The following is a 25022-nucleotide window of genomic DNA, read 5'->3' on the forward strand; positions in this document are numbered from 1 at the left end:
TCAGGCTTTGGTTTGGTGCACTGAGGAATATTTTCCAATGATTCCCGGAACCAAGCGGGAATAAACCCCTCAGACAGTTTTCCTGACCCCCTTCCCGACATGCCGTGTTGCGCCGCTGTCTCCATCTGCAGCCGGGGCGCACAGATCCTCCATCAGCGGAAAGGAATGCAGAAAACTATGGAAAAGTTTCCGTGAGTCTGCCAGCCCTCTCTCAGAGGTTACGCACCACTTTCTGGCCCGGCTGCGTGTCGTAAGAGCTGGGAGAGCTGGGAGCAGCCCCCCTGTTAAGTAGCAGAGTCTGTGGAAACTCTTCCCACTTGGAAGGAGACTCGCAGACGCGTCGGGAACCCAGAGAACCCACGGAGATCCTGGACTCCAGCACCGGACCACCTCACGCTGGCCTGGCTGCTACAGGCGCGTTAACTGTTTAATTCTCGTTTTCCAGAACAAATCCCAGCTTTTCCTGCACAGGTCAGTCTGCTTTTATACTTTAACATTTTTAATCCAAATGAATGAAAGTTTATTTTAACGTCGCGTTTCCGACCTTTGTAGACGATTTTAAATTCTGTTTTATTCATTTTGCTTCTTTATGGATAATTTCTTGGCTCCTGCCGTGCGTAATTGCGCACGGTGCCAAACTATCTCCACCATTTCATTAAGAGGGAATTTATCTCATTCAGCAGAAGTTAAACTAGTTTCATGACTGATGGTTCTGCAAACGAACCGTCAGCGGATCGGAACCACAGAACAGAAGTAAGTTTAATCGAAGAAAGAGAGAAAGGCTCCGTGTTTGTGCGACTATTCGCTCATTGAGTTTAATAGAAATGTTTGGAGATGATAAATAGTTGAGTGAGCTTTTTGTAGTTAAATACGAATTAAACATTTAAAATGTGTGTTTTGTGGAGTTAAATGTTAATTAAACATTTAAAATGTGTGTTTTGTGGAGTTATATATTAATTAAACATTTAAATGTGTGTTTTATGGAGTTAAATGTTAATTAAACATTTAAAATGTGTGTTTTGTGGAGTTAAATGTTAATTAAACACTTAAAATGTGTGTTTTGTGGAGTTAAATGTTAATTAAACATTAAAATGTGTGTTTTGTGGAGTTAAATATTAATTAAACATTTAAAATGTGTATTTTATGGGGAAGCAGGGCTTGTTGGAAGCTTAAATGTTTGAGTCGCTGTTTTCTGGGAGTCTTTGCTGAGCTGTGAGTTTTCCTCTGGGGAAGCCGCCGCTGCAGGACTGATCCTCTAACCTTCCTGCTTCTCCTGCCGCTTCTTCTCGCAGCTCTTCGCCTGCACAGCTGAGGCAGAGGAGTTGAAGATGAAGAGCAGGCTGTCTCTGGCAGCTGCGGCCCGCCTGGCCCTGCTGCTGCTGCTGCTGTCCTCCTCCCAGGCCCAGGACCAAGGTAAAGCTTCTGCTCCTCCTCTCCTCCTCCTCACCTCTGATTTCCAGCTCCTCTCACCTTCTCTCTGCCTCCAACAGTAAAGTCTGAATAAACTTTGAGAAAGAAAATGCGTGTTTGTCACTTGATTTGTTGAACCATCTTCTCCCTGCAGCCTCAGTTTGTTTCTTTTTGCAGGAATTTGAAAAATGTTGTGAAATCTGACTCTGATTTATGGATGGAGGCGCTTTCAGACCAGATGTTGCCTCTAAATCATGTCTTCAACTTCAGCGCAGTGACGTTTGTGACTCATAAACATATAATTTAAACCACAAATTAGGGGGAAAAAAATCAACTACATAGAATTTACTTGTATTTCAAAGCTGCTAAATGACAGAAACGCTGATTATATTTTTCTGTCCTATTATTGGTCAGATGGAGTTAATTCGTTTTACAGCAGGAGGCGCTCTTGCTCAAATCTAGCTCAAGATACTTTTTAGTGCAAATTTCTCCAGTTTCAGAAGTCAGGGGAAAAGGGACCTCTTGGATTTACGTGGCCAAGGTTCCTCCCAGCGTCGGTCCTGCTGACTGAACGGAAAAAGACAAAATATGAGCTTTTCCAGAGCAGAAACACTGAAATAAGGAGACGGAGGCGCAGAAAAGACTTTTCTGCTTCCAGGAGAGGTTCTGACCTCCTGGGACCACCTCCCTGTCATTAGTGCCCCCCCCCCCCCACACACGCAGCCTGGCATGGTGAGTATGGCGTAGAGTCCAGAACACAGGAGCAGAAAAGGCCAATAAAAAGGTTTGGGCCGGATGTGAAGGTGGATTTTCCGGCGGTTTCTGGACGCGTAGAGCCGTTTGGAAGCAGATGCAGCAGCAGCAGCCGTTGGACGGACTCACCAGGTTGGTGGCTCCTCCATCTCTGATGTCCTCTGATCTTCCCGGTCAAGCCTTGACTCGGCCTGCGGGCCCACAGTCTCGGCTTCACGGCAATATTTTACCATGATGCTCTTCACAAACCCTCTGACTGGTTGGCGGTTCCAAGCTTAGCCTCACCTCTGCTCTGTAGCTAGGAGGAGAACATGCTTAGATCTTCTACCATGAGACCTTCATCCAGCTCAGGCCTGCAGACACAACCAGATCAGATCTTCTCATCAGAGACCAGGGAAGCTGCTAGAGCCGAGCTAAAGCTTACTTCACAGCGTTTTGTTGGTTTTATCCAGTTAAAGAACATCTTCAGAACCATTATTCCTGCTTAGGGAAGCATGTTTTGATGCTTAGATAGAACCAGATTAGTAATCCTGGACAGAATCTCGTCTTTAGATGTTTAGATGTTTAGTTCAGATCAAACGGACCTTCATGGTCTTCTTCAGCCAGTTAGGCTTCAGTAGTTCGGTTCTGCACGCCCCAACCTGAAGAACATCACGGTGAAATATTCACATGGTGACCTGTGGTCCTCTGTGTACACGGAGACCTTCTGCTCGTTGCTCCAAGTTGTTCTGAACAACTTTCCGTGTACACCTGCATGATCGTCCGTCCGTCCCAGTCCTGCCGTCCCGCTGGTTCCTCTGCAGGTGAACTCTGGTTCTTAAACTAGTTTTTACTCAGTTCACAACAGAATCAGTGCCAACATCCACCAGCCACTTTATTAGGCTCACCTGCTCACCTGGTCCATCAGCCAATCAGAGCGCAGCAGCCCGTCTATCCTTCCAGGCAGGACGCAGACCACCAGAGGTCCAAACTGAGCTCCAGCGTGGAGAAGGAAGCAGAGAGGTGTCGGTACCAGACGGGCTGGTCTGGGAGTTTCAGAACCTGCTGGTCTACTGGGACCTTCACACAGAACCATCTGGTTCCAGAGAACGTCTGAAAGAGAGAAAACAAGCATTGAGCAGAACCGTGGAGGTCCGGGGAGAAACGGGTTCCTGAAGGTAGAAAGGAAGCTTCAAGAACCGCTGGGTCCAACCGAGCTCAGCAGAACACCATCTCTGAAGCTACAACACCTGGAACCATGAAGCAGATGTTCTCCAGCTGCAGAAGACCACGCCTGGTACCACTCCTGGCAGCTAAGACCAGGAATGTGACCAGAACCGGACCAGAACAGCACGCATGCTCCCTGCTTCATCAGCTGCAGCATTCAGCCGGTCGGGTCAGAACTTAATCAGGATCCATCCTGCTCTGTGTCAGTGGTTCAGGTTGGTGCTGCCGGTACCATGGTACCAACCCATCGGTACCATGGTACCAACCCATCGGTACCATGGTACCAACCCATCGGTACCAGCCGGGCATCATTGGAGCACCAGAACCTACCTGAGTGTGGAGCCGTGTTCTGGTGGCTGCCTCCTGCAGCATGGTCACAAAGCTCAGATCATCTCACTGGGTTCTGGGTCAAGGTCCACAGCCACCAGAACTTTATCCCACAGAGAACCTTTAGGATGAGGTGGAACAGGAGGTTCTCATCCTGGACCTTCAGCTCACCTGCAGCAACTGTAGTGATGCCGTCATGTCAGTATGGACCAAACCCCGAGGACTGGTTCTGTTGGACCTGTGGAAGTTCTGAAGGAAGCAGGTGTGTGACAGGTGGACCTGGCAGAGTGGCTGGTGGCTGTCTGTTGGTGGTAGAACGTTTGTGGAGGAACAGTTTAAGAACCTGCGGATTAGACTGAGCAGAAGCGAGAGCAGAAAAGACGCACCCGGGTCCGGCTGGACGCGGCGTGCTCTTTTAGGAGGTTTGCAATGGAGACGATGGAAGCGCCGGTCCGACCAGCCGTCCATTGTATAATCAAGCCTGAACTGTTTGTGTCGTCAATTCAACACGGCGGGTTGGATTGAGGTCATGGACGGCCTGCTGGGCGTCGGTCCATGGTTCCGTAACAGGGAGGAGAACGTAGACCGGTTCCTGAGGGAACGGTCCCATTCAGATGTTACCTGGACCACATGCAGACCAGGGATGGAGAAGCTCTGACTGCGTCACCAGGCCATCAGGCGCTGACCCAAGCATCTGACAGTGGAACAGTGACACACGGGACGCCTCATGGACTCAGCAGACAGAATAAATGACTCATTACCCAGCATGCAACAGGAAGCACAGACTACTCCTTCTAATGCAGCGTCACAGCAGAGTCTGTACCTGCTGATCTGCCCTCACTGTTTCACTGTTGGATGCTTCGGTTACTGCCTGATCGTGCGGGCAGCTTGTCTGCCCCCTGGTGGCCGTTCCAGGCAGCGCGACTCCCGATGAATCAGATGGTTTACATCCCTGATGTGCATGTGGAGAAAACCTCCTGCCAATGGAAGCTAAAAGATGCCATAAGCAATTAAATGTAAGCATTTATATTCCTGAAGGATCAAGTGTCTTTAGATACTGTAGTGAATAGATTCCTGGCACTTAAGTGTTGACAGAAATGATGAGCTAAAGTTAGCTGCTTTAAGTCCTTTGTGTGTTGCTAAAGGATTAAAATCAATCAGAAGATTAAAGATCATGAAAACGTTCTCAGAGAACCGATGCTTAGGTTCAGGATTTAAGGAACGACGTTCAGGACAATCTCCAGATTGTGATCAATGCAACACGACCGTACCAGGATTTAACATCATCTCCCATAAACGCCCTTGATTTATGCAGATAACCTGCAGTCACAGATCATTTTCCCCTCACAGAGTCTCAGAGCAGAACCAGAACCCCAGCAGAACTATTCAGACTTATTTCCAAAGGTGGAGTTGTTCTCAAGTGAGAGTGATACTGCTTATTAATACTGCGTATTAATGTATACGCAGTATTTATACGTATATATCTCCTGCTTTATTTATAATGAAGGTCGTTACATTTCCTTCATAGACGTGAAAATAAAATCTGACATTTCTTCAGACGCTCTGATCTGATGGACCAGACAGAAACTGTGAGTTAGAGCAGTTTTACTGAAACATGACGGGTTCTACAGGTTAAAGAGTCCAGAGCAGTCGGGTCGGGGGAACTCTCCATTTAGATCATAATTAGATCAGTAACAGGACGGGCTGCATTTAATCATACATATATATATATACATATATATATATATATATACAACTGTTTCAGCTTCAGTGAAACAGAAGAAATTAGTTTTTAAAAGATTTCCTGATAATTTTCCCTCAGAATGAAGCTGTTGACCCTAAAAACCTGAAATCATCGTATAAAGCTGCCGGGCCGCTCTGACGGCGCCGTCCTTTTAGCGTAAGCCAGGCGGGTTTTGGGCCGCAGTGGACCCAGAACCTTCCCAGTGTTCCCACCTGTTACCTGGGATGTTCCTCGGAAGCGGAACATCTCTGGGTTCTGTCGTCCTGTCTGTGGTGTCTGCTCGTTCCTCCGCTCCTCCAACAGTCAGCTGCTCTGACTTCCTGCTGGAAGTGTTGACCGTTGGCTAAAGCTTCAGCAGCAGAATACCTGCGTGTGTGAGCGCACACACCTGACCGCCTCCACCTTCTGTCTCCACAGTGGACGCCCCGTCCGGGTTAAGGTTTAAGATTCTAGATGAAAACACGGTGCAGATGACCTGGAGCCGGTCACAGAGCAGGATCCAGGGCTACAGGATACAAGTGACCGCAGCCTCAGGTGGGAGCTCGTCCTCACCCCCTTCTTTCCATGCAGGTTCTTCGTCTGCTTCTTCACATGAGCTTAGCGATGCTAACACAGCGTGGCCACATAATTCTCTGATGGAAACTGAACGTTTTGACCTGAACATCAACTAGCTAGCAACGTGTGTAAGGCATGGTGGTGGCAGCATTATGCTGTGTGCAGGCTGTTCTCACTGCAAAAACAGAACTAAAAATAAGTAATAAGCGTATTTGTCCTGGACTCGAGCAGGTAAATAAGATTATCTGCCAATGGAAAGAGTAATTTTACCCCTAAAGTAAGATAATTAGATATTCTGCACTTAAAATGAGTTGATGGAGACGAGTTCTTCCCATTTTAAGTGCAAAAATGTTATTCCATTGGCAGATTTTCTTATTTACCTGCTCAAATAAAGTACAAATACACTCATTATTTAGAGTATTTTTAGTTCTGTTTTTGCAGTGCTGCAGTAGGACCTGGACAACTACGGTGAGAAGCTCCTCCTGGAGGGTCTGGACCTCAGACTAAAGCAACCATTCATCTTCCAGCACCTCTGTCTTCACTGCAAAAAGAGAACTAAAAATTAGTAAAATTTTCTTGAAATTAATGTATTTGCCCTTGATTTGAGCAGGTAAATAAGATTATTTGCCAGTGGAATGAGTATTTTTACCCCTAAAATAAGATAATTAGATATATTGCACTTGAAATAAGATGATTGAGATGAATTGTTCCTATTTTAAGTGCAAAAATCTTATTCCATTGGCAAATAATCCTATTTACCTGCTTAAATCAAGGAAAAATACATTAATTTCAATAAAAACATTCTTAATTTTAAGTCTATTTTTGCAGTGTTGAAGCACAGACCTGACGACAACTGGTTCAGGGTCAGACCGCGGATGTTCTGGACTGGGTCAGCCAGAACCTGGACTTGCATTAAAATGAACTTTTCTAGGAAGATCTTAAAATTGTCAGTCTGCTATCGCTGCCAATCAGGCGGTCTGAGCCTGAGAAGATCTGCAGAGAAGAATGGGAGAAAATACCTTAAAACAAAGTGACCACTGCAAAAAAAGAACTAAAATTAAGTAAAACTTTCATCAATGAGTGTATTTGTCCTTGACTTGAGCAGGAAAATCTGCCAATGGAAGATTTTTGCTCTTAAAATAAGAACAACTCATCTTCATCATCTTATTTCAAATGAATATGTCTAATTATCCCATTTAGGGGTAAAAATCCATTGGCAGATCATCTTATTTACCTGCTAAAGGACAAATACATTCATTTGATGAAGATTTTACCTACTTTTAGTCCCTTTTTGCAGTGAGCCAGCCTGCAGAGACTGGAGCTGCTGAAGCTGCTTCCATGAAGAATGTAGCCGTGGGTGTCAATACTTTTCTACAAGGGATTTGTGTTTTTAAAAGATCCACCGTTTTAGTGGCGTGTGGAGAGCTTTCAGGGCAAACATGAACTCCAAGAGGACTGTTGCAGAAGTGAAGAAAAAGTTCTGGACGGACAAGAAAAGAAGAAACCTAAGCCCCAAACAGCGGAAAAACAACATTTCTCATCATTCCTCCACTAACGTGCAGCTGGATACACGCTTTCTAATCCAGGATTCTTCCCTTTTCCTTGTTGTACCTCAGACCAGGAGATGTTTTTCTGCCGCAGTGACCAACCGTTTAATGCCCGTGTTGAGAGTATTAAGGAGTTAAAGCATGTGCTGAGCTTTAATGTGGAAAGTTTTCATAAAGCTGTTGTTTCCTCAGCTCTTCCAGTGCTGCAGGTCAGCGCTTGGAGTCAGATTTGACTCTTGGAGAGATGAAGTCATGTCATAGTTTCCTAATGGCTTCCTTCTGACTTTCTACATTCTTGCAGGGGAACAGGAGAAAATCATTTCTCTGCCTGCGTCTGCGACTAAGACCTCCATCTCCGACCTGAGTCCAGATGTGGATTATGAGGTCACGATAGTGGCGTATGCAGGATCCGAGGAGAGTCTGCCCATCTCTGGCCAGATCACAAGTGAGTCCCCTGAACGGAGAGCTGGACGGCCTCCAGCCGAGCGCCTCTGCAGCTGGAAGCTCCTCAGCTCTAACAGACCAGCAGCACCAGCGGAGATAACAGCTTCATGGTTCTTTAGATTTGGTTTAGATGTTCTGTGACATGCGTTAAAAGCTGAGGCCTCATTCATGATGCTGGTACCAACTGACAACCAGATTTTAGGTTCATTTATAAACCCATAAACAACCCGTTAAAAAAGTGATAGATTTAATTTATTCTTCCACATCTGGAAACTGTGAACTCTTTATTTAATAGCTATCATGCAATATTGTCAATCATTCTTACTAAAAGCCATAAAAGTGTAATGCTTAAATATGGTTTTAGGACTGAAAGAAGCCTGGAGAACATTTTGATCTGAACATAGATATAAACATAAGATCTGATTCAAAACAGCAACAAAAGGTATCTACATTTCTGGAAAACAATGTTAGAAGCTCGATGCAGCTTCTGAAGAGTCAGGAAAGTTGGTTTTCATCCTGGTTTATCAGAATCAAGCTCTTTTCTTCAGACTTATTGCCTTTAGGCTCCATCCTCAGGAGATATGGAGTTCCTTTCCATTTCTACGCTGATGACTATCAGCTCTAAATGCCCCTGAAGCAGGGCGACGGCTTCTCAGTGCAGCCCTGCTCGACTGTCTGGAAGACATTAAAGCTTGGCTGGCCCTGAACTTTTTAAATTTTAACAATAAGGAAACTGAGGTAATATTGTTTGGACCCAGTCGCTCCTGTGACCCTGGTACTGTTCATCTGGGACCCCTGACAGCAGATTTTAAACCAGGAGTCACTGATTTGGGTTTTAGGTTAGGGGGTCAGATCAGATCAGTTGTTAGATTATGTTTTTATCATTTAAGGCAGCTGGCAAAATTAAAATTATTTCTGTCAAGACAACTCCTTGAAACGTTGATCTATGCTTTTATGCTTTATGCTTTTTTCTATTGTTGGTCCTTAATTATGGCATAACGGCCCCTAAACATCAGAGAGGCTCCTTCTCTGCCCACCTTTAAAACCCACTATTATTCTTTGGCTTTTACCACTAGTGAGGCTTAGTTTTCGTTTTAAATTGGTTTTAACATTTCTTTTAAGTGTTTTTATGCATTATCTTTTTATTTTATTTTTTAATGGGTGTGTTTTAGTTTGTAGCAATGCACAGCACTCTGTTTCAGCTGTTGGCTGTTTTTAAACCCTTTATAAATAAAGATATGGTATGTATAATGGTATGGTGAACCAGTTTAGGATGATGAATCCAGGATTTGTGTTGAAGTGAAGCAGAAATCTGGTAAGGTTCCTGTAATCGTATCTGACTAGATGCGTTCATGCTGCATTTTCTCACCAACTGACCATATTTCCTCTCTGTGCTTTAAAAGGTGTTATTATTGTGTTGATTTTACACCGTCTATGTGAAGCATTGCAGCACATAGTTAATGTCTCTGGAGAAGTCCCAGGTTCCTTTCTGTTCTCCAGTGGTTTGCTGCTGAAACACGGTGCCGTAAATTTCCAGCTTGAGACGCTTCCATGGGGAAATAAATGTTTTATAAAAGAGGAAATGTTAAGATTTTAAAGCTCTGTGACGGCCAAAGACCTCCAGGAGGTTGTTTTAAACATGGTTCCAGAAGACGTTCCTGTGGAAGGTTTAAAAACAGCAGATGATCTGAATGTTCTTACCTCCATGTTTAACCTCTCTCTTCCAGTTGAGTCGAGCAGTAGCTCCAGAGGAGGGCCCAAGAAACCCGTTTCCCCAGAATCAGTCAGTAAGTCCTGATCAGCTTCTCATAAACAGGAAAACTTCATTTGTTACAACAGACACACTTTAGCTATAATGTAGCTTAAGCTAGTTAGCCAGCTAGCCATTAGCTTGGATGACTCTCGATTATTTCACCACCAGGTCAGCAGTTTGTGAAGTTATCTAAATTCCTAAGTTTTACTGTTGGACTAGTTTAGCTGGCTAGCTTAACTAACTATTAGAATAAAGTTATTTTGAACATTTAACAATGCTAGCTGAAATGTGGATACTGTTAGCAGCTAACAGCTAACTCAGACTTCTTTGAGTTTAGCTGAAAATAAAACTCTTGTACTGGTTTAGCTGTATCACTTCACTAACCATTAGAGACATTTAAATGAAAGAGAAGCATTAACTTTTAGCAAACTAAAGGGTTAGGGTTGCTCTAACTAGCTTGTTATCAGAGTTTTGTTGCTAAGCTAGCCGTCTGAAAGGTACGCGCAGGCTAAGTGATGCTGTTGTACTGCTTTAGCTTAACAAACTCAGCTTCCACTAATGTAATAATGTTACAGCCTTTATAATGTTTAATGTAAAAGAAATTTGATGTCATTTTACTCTTCAATCCTCAGTTTACGTAGCTGTACGATGAACCAGCAAAAGTAAACGGTTTAAATTTTAACGTTATCTTCAGAATGATGTTAGTAAAAAGTACTCCCCAACAAACTGGACCCAATGTACTGTAATTATCAGCAATGGACCCAATAAAACCCAAATGTTCTCAGTCATAAGGGATCGTTTTCTGCCAGTTTTTGGCAGAAAGTTGCAGAGTTGCAGGCGCCCAGTGCTGGGGCCATAGGTTGTGACTGAGGCTGTTTAAGCCCAGCCGTGGAGCCTGATGGAAACCATTACAGATGCTGGTTTCTAAAAGCTCTGCTGGTGCTGCCTCTGTGGACGATGACAAACCTGGACTGATATTTTCTTCTTCTCACTAGAGGAAAGTCAGAGGGAAACTTAGGCAGGGCAGATGTTTAATTGCCTTTACCTACAACAGTGTGACGTAATGTCCAGTGTGAGCCAAGTCCTGCTGATTAGCCTGAAACACACAACTGGTTCAGGAAAAGCAGTTTATCGCACATTTCCTCTCTGCTGTAGATTCTCCTTCTCACAAAGCTCCTTGTCTGATTTTTAAATTGTCATTAGTGGCTCACAGCTGCTGAATCATTGTGTTTAATGCATTTTCACTCTAAGTGTCCTAATAGTAAACAGTCTGTAATCCAATTAAAGGGAAAAAACGAGAAGCCAATAAACATAACTACAGGTTTTTGTTGTAATACTGCTCTTATATAACAGAGTTTAATAAGAAGAAAACACGTTGATCAGCAGAGAAATCTGATTATTTCCTCCCAGGGTGCCCAGCCACTGCTGTTGCCGACGTGCTTTTTCTGGTTGATGGTTCCTCCAGCGTTGGCAGGCCAAACTTTAAGTACATCCGCAGCTTCATCGCTGCCACAGCCGGAGCCTTCCAGATCGGCCAGGAGAGAACGCGTGTGGGCGTGGTCCAGTACGGCGACAGTCCTCGAACCGAGTTCAACCTGAACAGACACCTGAGCCGACCCGCTCTGATGAAGGCCATCGCAGCGCTGCCCCACAGAGGAGGCAACAGCAGGACAGGTGAGGCTGGGAGACATCCTGAGAAACCCACAGACACCTGGAAGAAACGTTGGACACGCCTTAGACAGTCAACGGCCTTTTCTTATTCTAATTACTACATCTTAGATACTTTGTGAATCCAAACTATGAAACAAAAGCAAATAATTGTTAAATAACTAGTTTTCCATTCTTCTAAATCCTCCTGGTCTCTGCTCTGGTTACTGTCTCTGCATTCTGTCTGCAGGAGGCGGTCGCCTCAGCCCTGAACCATTCCTGCAGTTCTGAAGGAGTTCCTGGGGGCAGGAATAAAAATAAAACCATTGGCATACGGGTTTATGTTCCCCTGTGCTGTTAAATGCATTATTTTCCACTTGAGTCCTGTGATGGACTGGAAACCAAACGTTATAAATGTTGATTTTATTTATGGCATGTTTATGTATGAGCAGAGCAGAGATTATAGAACTGACTGGGTTTGTGCCTTGGATAAACTAACAGCTACCTCTATGATTGCTCTTTGGTTCCTTGGTTTCCTGCATTCGATGTGAAAAATGTAGTTTAGTTGCATTTTCTACCTTGATTAACTCGTCTGGTTGTTTCAGGCGACGCTCTGAAGCACCTCCTGACAAACAGCCTGACCGAGGCGGCCGGGTCCAGGAGAGGCTTCCCCAAAGTGCTGGTGGTCATCACAGACAGCCAATCAGACGACCCCGTGGAGCGATATGCCCAGCAGCTCAGGAGCAGAGGCGTGGAGATCTTCGTCATCGGTGAGCAGCAGCGCCAGCCGTAATGTTCCACATCCACGGCGTTCAGCGGCGTAGACAGCTCTTTGTTTCAGAGCCACCTGTGGAAATGTGACGGAGCGTCCATGAGCATCAGAGGCAGCGTGTGTTTACATTCTGGAGTCCCTCAAAGTTTCCACAAACGCAGACAGAGGAATAAAAGTGGCTGTTGCTAGGGCTTAAACCAGGACATCTGGATTAATTATACCAGCTCATCGTCTGGAAGCTGCTGATGGAAAAATGCTTTATGAGATATTACAGCAAATATTTCTCCAGGTTCTGGAAGAGAAGCTGATAACATCCAATAAATCCAGACTTTGTTTCCAGCTCTCGTGATAAATTAGAGCTGCAGTCAAACTTTCCATGCGCTGTGGTGTAAAATAAGTGAATTTATGAGTTCAGTTTCCACAGGTTGGTGAATTGTTAATAAGGCCGAGAACAAACAGAAAGCTGTTGACCGCCTCTCTGAGAACAGGTTGGCTCATTCAGGGTTCCCTCCATGTGGTTCCTCCTCTGAGTTCTGGATCAGGCCCAGTGGGAACCAGGAAGTCCATCCTGACCAGAGGAACCAGCTGAGTCCTGTCGATGTGGAGGAGCAGCAGCTCTGAGCCGGCGGCTCCGCTCTTTACCCGCTAACGTCTGGCTGAAGCAGAGCGCTGAGGTTTCCTCACCGTCTGAAGAACAGCGGCCGTGCTGGGACAGGCCGGCGGAGAGGCGGCACCTAAATACACGACAAACACAGCCACCGAGCGCTGCAGACGCTGCTCTGGTTTCTGGGTCCGTCGCTGAAGCAACGCCTCAGATTTCCAGTTTATGAGCTGAACTTGAAATAAACCAAGAGGCTGCAGCTTGTTTAACAATGTCAGGGTGTTACAGAGCATTATAGGACCGTTAAACTCCAACCAGCTCCGTTTCCACCGCTCTTATTGTCAGACTTTCCTGCCAGACTGGAACAAACTCTGTTCAGTCAGCAAACGTGGAAAAAGGCGTCACTTTTTACAGACCTGGAGCTAACGCTGAATCCTGCTTCACTAGGAGGGCCCTGAATGATGGTGGCAGCGTTTGGCAGACAGACGCTGATGAGAGCTTCTCCTTTCCCTCCAGGTGTGGGCCTCGCTGATCAGGCGGAGATGGAGGTCATGGCCTCGGCGCCGTCCAATCAGCACGTCTACAGCGTGGCCGGCTTTGACGCCATCAGCGGCGTGCAGAGAGATCTGGTCACGCGGATCTGCTCCAGCGTGGAGGAGCAGCTCAGCTCGCTGGTCAGCGGAGAAGAAGGTGAGCTTGGTTGTTCTAAAGCTTTATGCTGACACCCAGAGGAGGAGAACACTGGTTCTGGATCATTGTCCTCTTTAAACAGCTGCTGTGGTCCAGACAGAAGATGCTCCTTTCTGTGGAGAAACCACACTTTCATTGCTGTGCTGTCATCATGAGATCACTTTAATGGCACCAGATTACCTCCTCCTTCATGTTCACGCTCCCTCAGCATGTTGCGTTTTATTTCAGATCACATTTCTTCTCTGTTCTTCATCACAGGAACAAAAAGCCTCTTTGTTTCTGTCCATGTTTGCATAGTTGCCCTTCTAAAGGACTCCTTTCCCTATAATTTACAGATTTATGGCTCTAATCAGCCATAACAGAGCAGCTGGGAGGGAAAAACACCGATTCTCTGGTTCCCATGATGCCTTCCTGTGGGGGGGGGGGGGGGGGGGGGGGGGGGGGACATAAAGTACGCCTGAGCTTCTCACAGAAAGGCAACTTGGAGTAAAACTACATCAGCATTAACAAAAATATATCTGGCAGAAAATATTTTTAACCCAAATAAACAAATTTAATGTTTATTTGGGTTAAAATGGTCATTAATCTGCTTTGATACATAGATTTCAACAGGAGTGTTGAATAAAGTTCTAACAAATTTACATTAACAAGCCGATGTTTTCTGGTTAATTATTCTGGCTTATAAACTCCAGCAGAGAGCTGTAAAAAGTATTCCCCCCCCCCCCCCCCAGAGAGTTCTTCTGTTTTAGCTTTTTTCCCACTTGAATGTTTCAGAGCATCAAAAACTTTAAATGCAAAGAGAACATGAGCAAATACAAGAAGCTGTTTTTAAATGATGATGTCATTCATTCAGGGAGGAAGGACTTTGACTAGGCCACTCCTAAACCTTCATCGTTGATGAGTTCTTGCAGTAGTTCTGGTGGGTCGGCCTCTCCTGAGAAGGTTCTTCACTGTTCCATGTTCTGGATCATGGTTCTCCCTGAAGTCCAAAGCCTTAGAAATGGATCTGGAACCCTTTTCTTGCAGTCTGTGTAATATTTCCACAAACTATAATAATGAAAGGATTATTCATTTTTATTAAGTAATATTTTTTGTCAAATTGACAACATTTTAATTATGTGCTTTTATGACGCAAAGTAAATGTTGCATTGCAGAAAATGTAATAAATTGAAAAACTAAATGAAAATAGTTGTTGATAAAAGTAAAAATCTAAACAAATGTCCCATAGTAGGTTTCATAGAAGTAAACCATGATATGTTGCTGCTGTGGCTGTAAACGTGGCTGAACTGAAGGCAGATGGTGGTGGAGGTTCCTGACCCGGTTCCTGACCTGGTTCCTGACCCGGTTCATGACCCGGTCTCTGACCCGGTCTGACCCAGTTCCTGACCCGGTTCCTGACCCGGTTCCTGACCCGGTTCCTGACCCGGTCTGACCCAGTTCCTGAGCCGGTTCCTGACCCGGTTCCTGACCCGGTTCCTGACCCGGTCTCTGACCCGGTTCCTGACCCGGTCTGACCCAGTTCCTGACCCGGTTCCTGACCCGGTCTGACCCGGTTCCTGACCCGGTTCCTGACCCGGTTCCTGACCCGGTCTGACCCAGTTCCTGAGCCGGTTCCTGACCCGGTTCCTGACCCGGTTCCTGACCCGGTCTCTGACCCGGTTCCTGACCCGGTCTGACCCAGTTCCTGACCCGGTTCCTGACCCGGTCTGACCCGGTTCCTGACCCGGTTCCTGACCCGGTCTGAACTTCCTGGACTTACAGGATCGGCTGCTGACTGCCTGTAACTGGATGAAAGCTCCAGAAGTTCAGAGGAGACCACGGTCAAACGCATCAGGAGGGTTCTGCAGCAGATGATACCTGCTGCCATGGCGGTTCTGGCTTTGTTCATTAGCTTAGTTTAGTCCAGTGGGTCTCAAATGTTCTTTTGTTGAAGAAGGACAAAGTTTCTCGTGGTGATGTTCTAATAACGAGGTTCTCTGCAGTCTGAAACACAGCAGCAGAACGTTGTCCTGTCGGTGAACTATTTGCTCTGGTTCTTTGTCTTTGCAGCCGTGGATCCAGCCTCCAACCTCAGAGTCCTGGAGGTGGCCTCTAAGTCCATGAGGGTCACCTGGGATGCATCTCCTGGAGACATTTCAGGCTACAGGGTCCAGATGATTCCCATGCTGGCCGGCAGCAAGCAGCAGGACCTTTATGTGGCGGCGACCCAGACGTCGGTGGTGGTCAGAGACCTTTCTCCTGACGTACAGTACCAAGTCAACGTCTTCGCCATGAAGGAGCTGATGTCCAGCGAGGCCGTGACGGTCATGCAGAGGACAGAGCCCCTGAAAGTCTCACTGGGTGAGGACAAGAACATCAAGACTCTTCCAGACCAACAATTAGCAAAAGCTGCAAACATGTGAAGAGAAGAAGGTTTTTTCCACCAGATGTAAAGAAATAAGCTTGTCGTGTGTTTTCCATCCAGAATGCTCTCTCGGCATGGACGTGCAGGCGGATGTGGTGCTCCTGGTCGATGGATCCTACAGCATCGGCGTCAAAAACTTTGAAAAAGTAAAAGCTTTCCTTGAAGTTCTGGTGAAGACCTTTGACGTGGGACCAGACAAGGTCCAGATTGGCTTAGTGCAGTACAGCAGAGACGCGTTCACAGAGTTCTACCTGAACACCCACCAAGACGTGCAGGCCGTGGTGGAGGCCGTCAGGTCTTTCCCGTACCGCGGTGGCTCCACCAACACCGGAAAGGCCATGGCCTACGTCAGGGAGAAGATCTTCAAGACCAACAGAGGAGCGCGAGCCAACGTTCCTCGTGTCACCATCCTCATCACGGACGGCAAGTCGTCCGACGCCTTCAAGGATTCGGCCGCCAGGCTGAGGAACGCCGACGTGGAGATCTTCGCCGTGGGCGTTAAAGAGGCCGTGCGGAGCGAGCTTGAAGCTATCGCCAACGCGCCTGCTGAGACTCACGTCTACACCGTGGAGGACTTTGATGCCTTCCAGAGGATCTCCAAGGAGCTGACGCAGGCCATCTGCCTGAGGATCGAGCAGGAGCTGCGCAGCATCTACCAGAGGCGTGAGTTTCTGCTCTCTGCAGATCAGTCTCTGCTGCATCCATTCAGTCTTTCTGAGTCCTGTCACCATGCCTTCAAAAAGAGAATTAAACCGCAGCAAGAGTTCATTTATTAAAATTATAGGATCATTTACATGTTTTATGGAGCCACAGAGGCCAGTTTAACCCTCAGAAGAACCGGGCTGACTGAGGATGAAGGTTCTTCTGTCTCTGCTCTGTCTTATAGGATCATTTAGTTGTTGTTGGGTTCCTCTGGGTTAATATTAATCACACCTGAGCTGCTGTCACACAGAGTTAGCTCCTCCTCACATCCTGGTCCCATCTTCAGTCTGTTGCTCATATACTCAGAGGTATTTACATGGAGGTGGACGTTAAAAACATCCAAACTGATGGTTATAGATCCACACGTCCACCTGAGGCTGATGTTATTCTGAGGTGGAAACAGATGTGTAACCGTCTCAACATCTGTTTTTCTGGAGTTTTAGAAGTGGAGCGTGCAAAGTAAAAACATCTCCATGTGTTCCTGGGTTATGAGTGGCTGTTTATTAGCCGTGTTGAGGAATGCGGGTCAAAGAGGCCAGAACTTTACGTTTAGGATACTCCAGTCATAGCAGACCTCTTTCCAACACTTTAACCCGATAACGCCCAGAACTATTTAGCCTCCTGCTCCGTTAATCAGGAAGGATTGTGTGAAATGATGTCAGAATAACAGGCGATCTCAGTGTAGTGGAGGTTTTTACAGGTCTGGACCCGCTTACACAAACCAGGTACTAATCAGGCACCCACAGGAAAAACTAATATTTACAGCAGTCCCATAAATTTCATCAAAAAAGTTCAATTGTTTCAGAAAAATCCTACCAAGCACCGAGGAGAGAAAAGATTTTAGTATTCTGCCTATTTTATCTGAACCAGTGTTGAATAAAGAAAACATGAAGGCAGATCATTTTCTCTGCAGATCAGATGTTTTAGCACCCAAAGCTTTTATTCTGCAACATTATTTTGTTTTTTTTGCTCGTTTATTTAGTTAATACTTGCTGTCTAGGCTCCAACCCTTTGAATGTGTTGCACGTTGTGGAAGAAACACATTTTAGAGCTGGATGATCTGCAGCGTAGAGGGCAAGCAGGGCTTCTCCTCCAAAACCAACATTAGGATAAAAATGCTCCTAATGCTGGTCTGCAGGTCTGGTCCACCTGAACATAATTATTGTTTCTATGGGCGGAGCCTAGAGGAACCCCATATCTGATTTTATCTGCTCACGTTTAAAAGCCTAATGAGATACGCGTTACGTTAGGATCAGCTGTAGACGCTGGTTATGCCTGACGCAGCCAATCAGAGGAGACCTATCTCTGCATACTAATCATGCAGGATCATCACTGCAATTTAAGACTTGGTTGGACGTAGTGGTTATAACCATGAAACCGTTGAATTTCCATCTGCAGGAAAGATTTGATCAACGTTTCTTTCTTTGCTTTCAGATAAAATTCTAGTTTTTCTCAGATGAAGAAGCAGAACTTTAACTTTGGTTGATCCGTTTCTGATGAGAAGATCTGTTGGCTTTACATGCAAACACACAAAGATCAGCGATGAAGCACAAGCTGCCATCAATAACAGCGTTTAATCATTTTAATTTAGCTGAGTGATAAAAAGAAATGAACTTCAGGACAATCCGGGCTGTTAATGTTCAGTTTTCTCTGCTGTTTGTCTTTAAGTCCATGTGTGTTTCATCTTTAATGGTTTTCTTCAGTTTTAATCTTTGTGGTGATGTTTTCTACGTACTGATTGGAAATAACTTAATTCAGTCACTTGTGCACATGTGCATTTAATATTGTTTTAGAGCATTTGAAGTGATCCCGACAGCCTAAACAATTAATTCCTGCAATAAACGGCGGTAACTCTACCAAGCTTCAAAGTTCAGATGGCCAGTGGCCCCGCGGCTCTTTCATGTTGGCTCCTCTTGCAGCTAAAGCCTCTGAATGTGTAAAACACATGTCCTCCGTTTGATGTGGAGGCTCCTGCATGTGGAAACAGTAAAAATGGGTCAAATAGTTGTTTTCTGGGTTTGCAGCTGGCTCAGGTCGGCCATCAGACGCTCGGCTGTGTCAGAACGTCAGAGTCACGTTCTGCTGAGCATTAACGTGACTCTGAGACGCCATCTTTGTTCTGGGATCATCAGACGCCATCTTTGTTCTGGGATCATCAGACGCCATCTTTGTTCTGGGATCATCAGACGCCATCTTTGTTCTGGGATCATCAGACGCCGTCAGACACACGGCCGGCCCGTTTAGACGGCTCAGAAACATCTTCCAGGTCGGCCAGAGTTAAATGTGACTCTGATTATATAATCCTTATATAAGAACGGCTGCATGTCAGCTGAGCCTCTCACAGAGGGGCGTTCACCGCCGCCGCCCTCAGGCGCTGCCCCGGCTGACAGCTTCTCCATCTTCATTAACCCAGACGCAGGTCTTTACCTCCTCTACCTCGTCAGCACAGGCCTGGAAGCTTTTTAGTCTCTCAGCTCCTGCTTGCATGATTTGTTCTTGTCTCCCAGCAGTTGTGAGGAAAGCAGCAGCCATTAGTGAGGCAGATGAAAGGTGAAGGTGACGGCTGCCATGTTCACTGTCCTGAGGAGGAGGACAGAGGTGAACTGCAGCCGTCACGGTCAGATCTTAATGGAGGGAAATCTGTCTTTACTCTCTAATCTGGAACAGGAGGGCTTTAGGCCGTGAGGCTGCGGGGGGTTTGGGCCGATCAGCGCTGGAAGCGGCGTAGTTTAAACGTCCAGAGGTTTGATGAGGGAGCCTGAAGTGAGCGAACCTTTAATCCCTGAAAACGTCTCCATGCTTCATCTCTCCAGAACTGACCCAGCCCGGAGCGCTGACCTTCTCCGACGTCGGCTCCAGAAGCTTGCGGGCCTCCTGGGAGATGGACGCCGACGACGTGGAGTTCTTCATGGTCCAGTTCAAGCCGGAGGAGGACGCAGACGGACATTACGTGTCCATGTCTGTTCCCGGGAGCAGCCGCACCGCCCTGCTGCCCCACCTCCGACCTTTGACCCGCTACGAGGTCAAGGTGTCCGCCCAGTACGCCAAGGGAGACAGCCTCCCTGTGACCGGCTACGAGACCACTGTGGAAGGTACGCACCCCCACTCACCTGTTCCCCCCCCGCCCCCCCCCCCCAGGCTTCTGCTGTCCCACAGAAATGTTCCAGATCATCAAAATGATGCTGATATCAAAGAAAACCTGATTAAATACGTGAAGCAGTTCAGCCTGATTTCATGGATTAAAAGCCCCCCCCCCCCCAATAACTCTGTTTGGCATCACGGTGGAGGAGTTTGACCTGCTTGGCTGAACCGCTTCAGTTAAATCACATTGGAGAGAAAAAAAAAAATCACTTAAAAACACGCTGGCACTCGGTGGAATTCCCGAGACTCAGGGTTCAGTTCAAGCCGGAGGAAGACGCAGACTATTGATTATCCACAAAGATGCCAGAGTATGCCATGGTAGACACAGAAAGTGTTTGCAGTTACATAGGCTGCGATAACTTTATTAATGACAAACTTGCCACAAAGAATGATAATTCTTTCTCAAATCCAGCAAAAACCTAAAGATTTTGCACATCAATAATGACAGAGCAAAGCTTGTCGTAGTCATTTTTCTTTTAAGAAACAAAAGTTCAGCTGGAGAGCTGTCATCGTAATTCTGCACGGCCTTAAGGGTTGCCAGGTTGGCCTATCAGCTGGATATTTCAGTAAGTACACTGAATTATCAGCGATAGTAACAACAAACATTTTTCAAAAGGCATTTAGACAATGTAATGGTGTTGTATTTGTCAATTGTCTAGTTAACCTAGCTGCAGTCTATTTGTAGTTATTAATGGACAATAAAATCCTGACATAGCATAATTACAATGTAGCACATAGTTTTTACTATAGCACCCATGCATTTGAAACACATATTTAACACCCACAAAAGAATATTCATACTTGCTATTCACAATTGAACAAAAACAATAAAGTTTGATGTAAGATGTCTTATTTTGTTGGTCTGGAGACGGTGTAATTAGTGTGGGTTAAAACACCCAACAACCAAACATTTTCACTTATCCACTTGTAGCATTGGAATCCTTCAGTCTGGACTACATAATCACAGCAGGAAAATAAAAATAGTGGATTTGCAAAATTGATTAGCCGGAAGTTCTGTAGCAAATATTGTGACGTTATCATTCCAAAAAATATGGCCCAAGCAGGATACAAAGATATCTACGCAGCACCTGGAGAGACTAAATTAAACTTTTCTGCATTCTTAGAGACTACGAGTACAAAACAAAATGTACTTAAGGCCAGGCTAAGAAAGTGGATTTTGCAGGATATTTCTCCTTTAAGGTTCATCCATTTATTTTACTTCATTCTTTATGTTCAGCAAATTGCTCAGTGCCTGTTGTTTCTAAAGTGCTTTATAAATACAAGTGTCTTGGCTCATTTATCCAATGATGGAAAAAATATTTCAGTCAACAAAAGTAACATCCCAGTCAGGTTTTAATCAAATATATGGTAAAAAAAAAAAAAAAAAGAATCACATTGGAGGGTTTTCCATCACTAACATCATGCTGCAGCGCTGCAATCAGGACTTTGACTAGGCCACTGCACAGCCTGAAGCTGCAGTGATGGAGTGATGTTCTGGATGTGCCGCCAGGTCCACATGTTCTCCTCGCTCTGGTCCAACAGAGCAAACAGTCAGCAGACTGCTTTAAGTCAGCAGCGGAGCCTCAGGCGGGTCGGTTCTGCTCTGTGTACAGGACGGCTTCCAGAAATGAGTCACTGAGGCACGTCCAACTGGAAACTTTGGGTTTTCTGGGACTCTTTAAAGGTTCTGCCGGCTACGCAGTAAACTGTTTGACAGGCTCAGACGTTCTGTGCCTCGTTCTGTGCTTTTCCACCACTAGTTTGGTTCCAGGAGTGGAATCATGGTTTACTAAGAGCCCAGTCTCTGGTTCTGATCCGCAGGTGTCTGCAGACATCCTGTGATCCTCTCTGTTAGGAGGCAGTAAAAACCAACCTCTTCTTTTAATCTTTAAAGCTGTAAAAGCTCCCAGGCTGAAGGATGTTAGCCTTTAAGCTCACATCCATTCATCTCCTGCCCTTTTCCTGTCCTCCTGGGAGGGGCAGCGGTTCTGACCCGTCCACGCTGCCACCCACGGCGCTCCGTGCCGCACCGGCCCTCCTTATAGGGGAAGGAACGTCAGGACAGAGGAGACGCTGCAGATGCAGGCGGGTCACCATGTTCTCAGAGGTGATAAACGCTGACGTCCAGACATCACCCCCCCGCTCTCCTTTAGGGAGCCGCCCTGCGAGCTCCAGAGGTTAGAGTCCAGACGTCACCCCCCCCACACTCACGGCTCCCAGAGCTTAGGGTCCAGACAGCTGCAGCGTTCCTCTGCGCCGCTGCTGCAGCTTCTCCTGCTGTCAGACGCCTCTGGCTGGTCCAGCCTGCAGCTCTCTGGCCTGCAGCCGCCTCTCGGGGGGGCTGATGAGTTTGGGCCAGCGCTGTGGACCCGTGGACGGGTTTACCGCCATGCATCACGCTGCCGTGCCTCAGGACTTAAAGTGTTCTCCACAGACTCTGATAATGGGGCATGATGCATGTTAACCTGTTTATTCCAGTTTTCCTCTGGCTCCTGCCTCCTAAATAAAATAAAGTTTGCGTTTGGGGGCCAGGCGTCTGTCGCTGGAACCGACCTGCAGCCCTTCTAAACAATGAGGCTGTAATCACCAGCAGTAAGCGTTAACAGCAGGCCGTAAAACCACATGACTCACTGATTTATTTAACTTTTCTTTTTTAACAAGGAATTATTTTAACATAATTCACTTCCAGTAATCCACAGCCTGGTTGGTGCCCAGTATAAACAGCGGGCCGGTCCACAGGAGCAACTGGGAGTCGGGTTTTATGCGTCAAAGATTCCTGAGACACCCCCCCCCCCCCCCCCTCCCAGTCAAGGACACAGCCGATGATTAACAGGGAAAGGTTCCGCTCTAATTCACTGAAAAGCTTTTTTTCTCAGGGCTCATCTACAGAAGCTTCATTTTCTGCTGCTGATGTAATAAAGTCCTGCAGCCAGCCTCTCATAAATACTCTTCCAGAACCGGAGCGAGGCTCAGCTTCCTGCTCCCTCCAAGGTTCTTTACTCTGCAGACGGTTTGCATCTGGATCTCCTTTCTGTAAAACACATTCCTTCACTTTCAGCAGGTTTACTGTCGATTCGCTTCAATCTCAGAATGACTTTATCAATGGGAGCTTCATGCTCATGTGGAGAAAACACGCTGAATTCATTCAGAACTCACTCAGACATGAAAATGAGACAACACAAAACAAGGTTCTGAAGGATGTTTAAACCCAAAAGGTTCTGAATATTTCACCAGAACCATCCAGAGGTGAAATCTGCTGTGGGTGGGTTCTGCACTCTGGGCTCTGATTGGACAGAAAACAGGAAGTCCTGGAAGGAGACAGAAATACGATGGAGAAACAGTTTAAACCCAAAAGGTTCTGAATATTTCACCGGGTCAGAACCATCTTCACACTCTAGGAGGAACATTCTGATGTAAAAACTCCTCAAACTGTGAGGAAAACTAAAAGGGATCAGAATGATTCCTGTGACCTTCCTGTGACCCGGTTCAGCTGTGGATGGCGGTTCTGATGGAAAGGCGTCTGAGTTCTGGAGGTCCAACTGGAGCTGGGTTCTGCTGCTGGAAGGCGGGTTAGAAAACCCAGAGAAACAAGCTAAATCAGTCAGAACCGCTTGTTGACAGGACAATCTTATCAGCATTTATTTAAATGTGCGCAAACATTTAACGTGGACATGTCAGATAAATATGAGTCATTAAATGAGTCATTAAATGAGTCATTAAATGAGTCATTAAATGAGTCAGTCAGGTTTATAGGTAGCTCAGACTGCTGAGCAGCTTTATGGCCTGAGAAGCTCGGCTAACGCTCCAGGTTTGATCCTAATTGCTCTGAGTGAAACTCTGGCAGACGACCAAGTCCTAAATCAGGACGGAGCCAGAGCTGCTTTCTGCAGAGCAAACAGCCAGGAGGGGCCCCTCTGCAGAGGCCCCCAGGCTTCAGGGGGGGGGCATCATTACATCCAGCTGAGGCTCAGGTTACCGGGGCAGAGGTTCAAGGTGGAACATGGATCATACCTGTCAAGGTGCTGAAACTGAGCGTGCTCAGTAGGTCCCATCAAACAGCATGGAGCGGCGGCGGAGGACCCGCTGATGGCCGTGACGGCGTCTCCTTGGCGTGACACGGGAGAAACAGCGAGACCCGGCAGGAATGCGGCCCGGCGGGGGGGCTGGAGGAGAGACTCATTCCTGGGTCGACCTTTCCTCCTCTTCCTCCCACATTCCTGCTGGGCTCCTCCTCATCTGCAGCTCCGTCTCTCTGGCTCTGTTGGTTTGGTCTGGACCTCCAGGTTCCTCCATCGTCCAGAACCTCGCCGGCTGTCTGGGCTCTACAGCGCCGCCCTGCTGGCTGTGCTGGTGTGGGGGGGCCTGGATGTGGGCCACATCAGAGGCAGCTGGCAGGAGGTTCTGGTTCTGGTTCTGGTGGACCCATAGAAACCCGGTGAGCTCAGTGTTCTGGCCTGGGAGCTGTCACTGAGGAGGAAGCCGTGGGTCTGGAGCTGGAAAAGGCAGCCAGGAGCCGCTCACCGCTTCTCAGCTCAGCGCTCGTATCGGACCGTCTCGGAAACTCTGACGGTCCAGGACCGCCTGATTCTGGGACGGGTCCAGTGTGACGCTCAGAGTCAGACGGTGTCTGAGGTTCTGTGAAATTATGACGTTCTGCTCAATAGTTTCCGAGGAGGGATGAAGAAATAGCTTCAGAGGAACTTTCCAGAACATTTTCCTCCTCCCCTTTAATCCTGGTCTTGGATCCAGAAAACCCAAAGACTCCCTCCTGCTGTGCCGGGTCAGGATGTCTCCTGCTGACATCAGAACCAGACACAAAACCTGCTTCTGGTTCCAGCTGCTACAGAAACCCCTTGGTCCACATGTTATCCCGGTCCAAACCCAGACTTCAGTGTTTTATTGGAGCCCGTTCCGTCCTGTGGGAGCATCAGTGTTCCTGCCTCACATTCTCAGCTGGTCTGGACTTTGACTAGGCCGTTCTAACCCCTGAATCTGCTCTGGTCTGGACCATCCCATAATACCTCTGGCTGCAGGTTCAGGCTGGTTCTCCTGCTGGAAGGAGAACGTTTCTTTGGTCCTGACCAATAGAAACGTGTCTTTGGTCCAGAGGAGAGCCCGCCCCCAGAAGTCAGGAGAACGTCGTCTGTAGAGCTGAAAACATCGCAGCTCCTACATCTTTTTTTAAGAAATAAAATCTGAGAAAACAGCAAAATTACTCTCAAACCCTTTTTTATTAAGAAGTTTTGCAAAGTTTAATTTCTGGATTGCATGTTTTTTTCAAATTTCCTTCTACAAAACGTGTTCTTTGCTGCAACAGTGGAACTAA

At 46.6% G+C, this 25022-nt stretch overlaps 1 protein-coding gene across 8 annotated transcripts in view; it reads left to right on the top strand.

Annotated features, from left to right (window-relative positions):
- Positions 1-291: 291 nt before the first annotated feature.
- The window catches only part of col12a1b (collagen, type XII, alpha 1b), a 100280-nt gene continuing 75549 nt past the window's right edge, over positions 292-25022 (top strand). For 5 of the 8 annotated variants that reach the window (XM_036130584.1, XM_036130586.1, XM_036130587.1 and 2 more), the window contains exons 1-11: positions 294-471; positions 1293-1413; positions 5858-5974; positions 7844-7987; positions 9714-9773; positions 11150-11413; positions 11992-12156; positions 13276-13449; positions 15499-15789; positions 15914-16516; positions 19369-19647. In XM_036130584.1, the coding sequence (XP_035986477.1) occupies positions 1329-1413; positions 5858-5974; positions 7844-7987; positions 9714-9773; positions 11150-11413; positions 11992-12156; positions 13276-13449; positions 15499-15789; positions 15914-16516; positions 19369-19647 (2182 nt within the window). In that variant the 5' untranslated portion in view covers positions 294-471; positions 1293-1328. Of the gene's footprint in view, positions 472-1292; positions 1414-5857; positions 5975-7843; positions 7988-9713; positions 9774-11149; positions 11414-11991; positions 12157-13275; positions 13450-15498; positions 15790-15913; positions 16517-19368; positions 19648-25022 lie in introns of all 8 variants that reach the window. The other 3 variants (XM_036130588.1, XM_036130589.1, XM_036130592.1) reach the window with 1 other exon arrangement.

The sequence above is a fragment of the Fundulus heteroclitus genome, unplaced genomic scaffold, assembly GCF_011125445.2.
Source record: "Fundulus heteroclitus isolate FHET01 unplaced genomic scaffold, MU-UCD_Fhet_4.1 scaffold_36, whole genome shotgun sequence".
NCBI classification, from domain to species: domain Eukaryota; kingdom Metazoa; phylum Chordata; class Actinopteri; order Cyprinodontiformes; family Fundulidae; genus Fundulus; species Fundulus heteroclitus.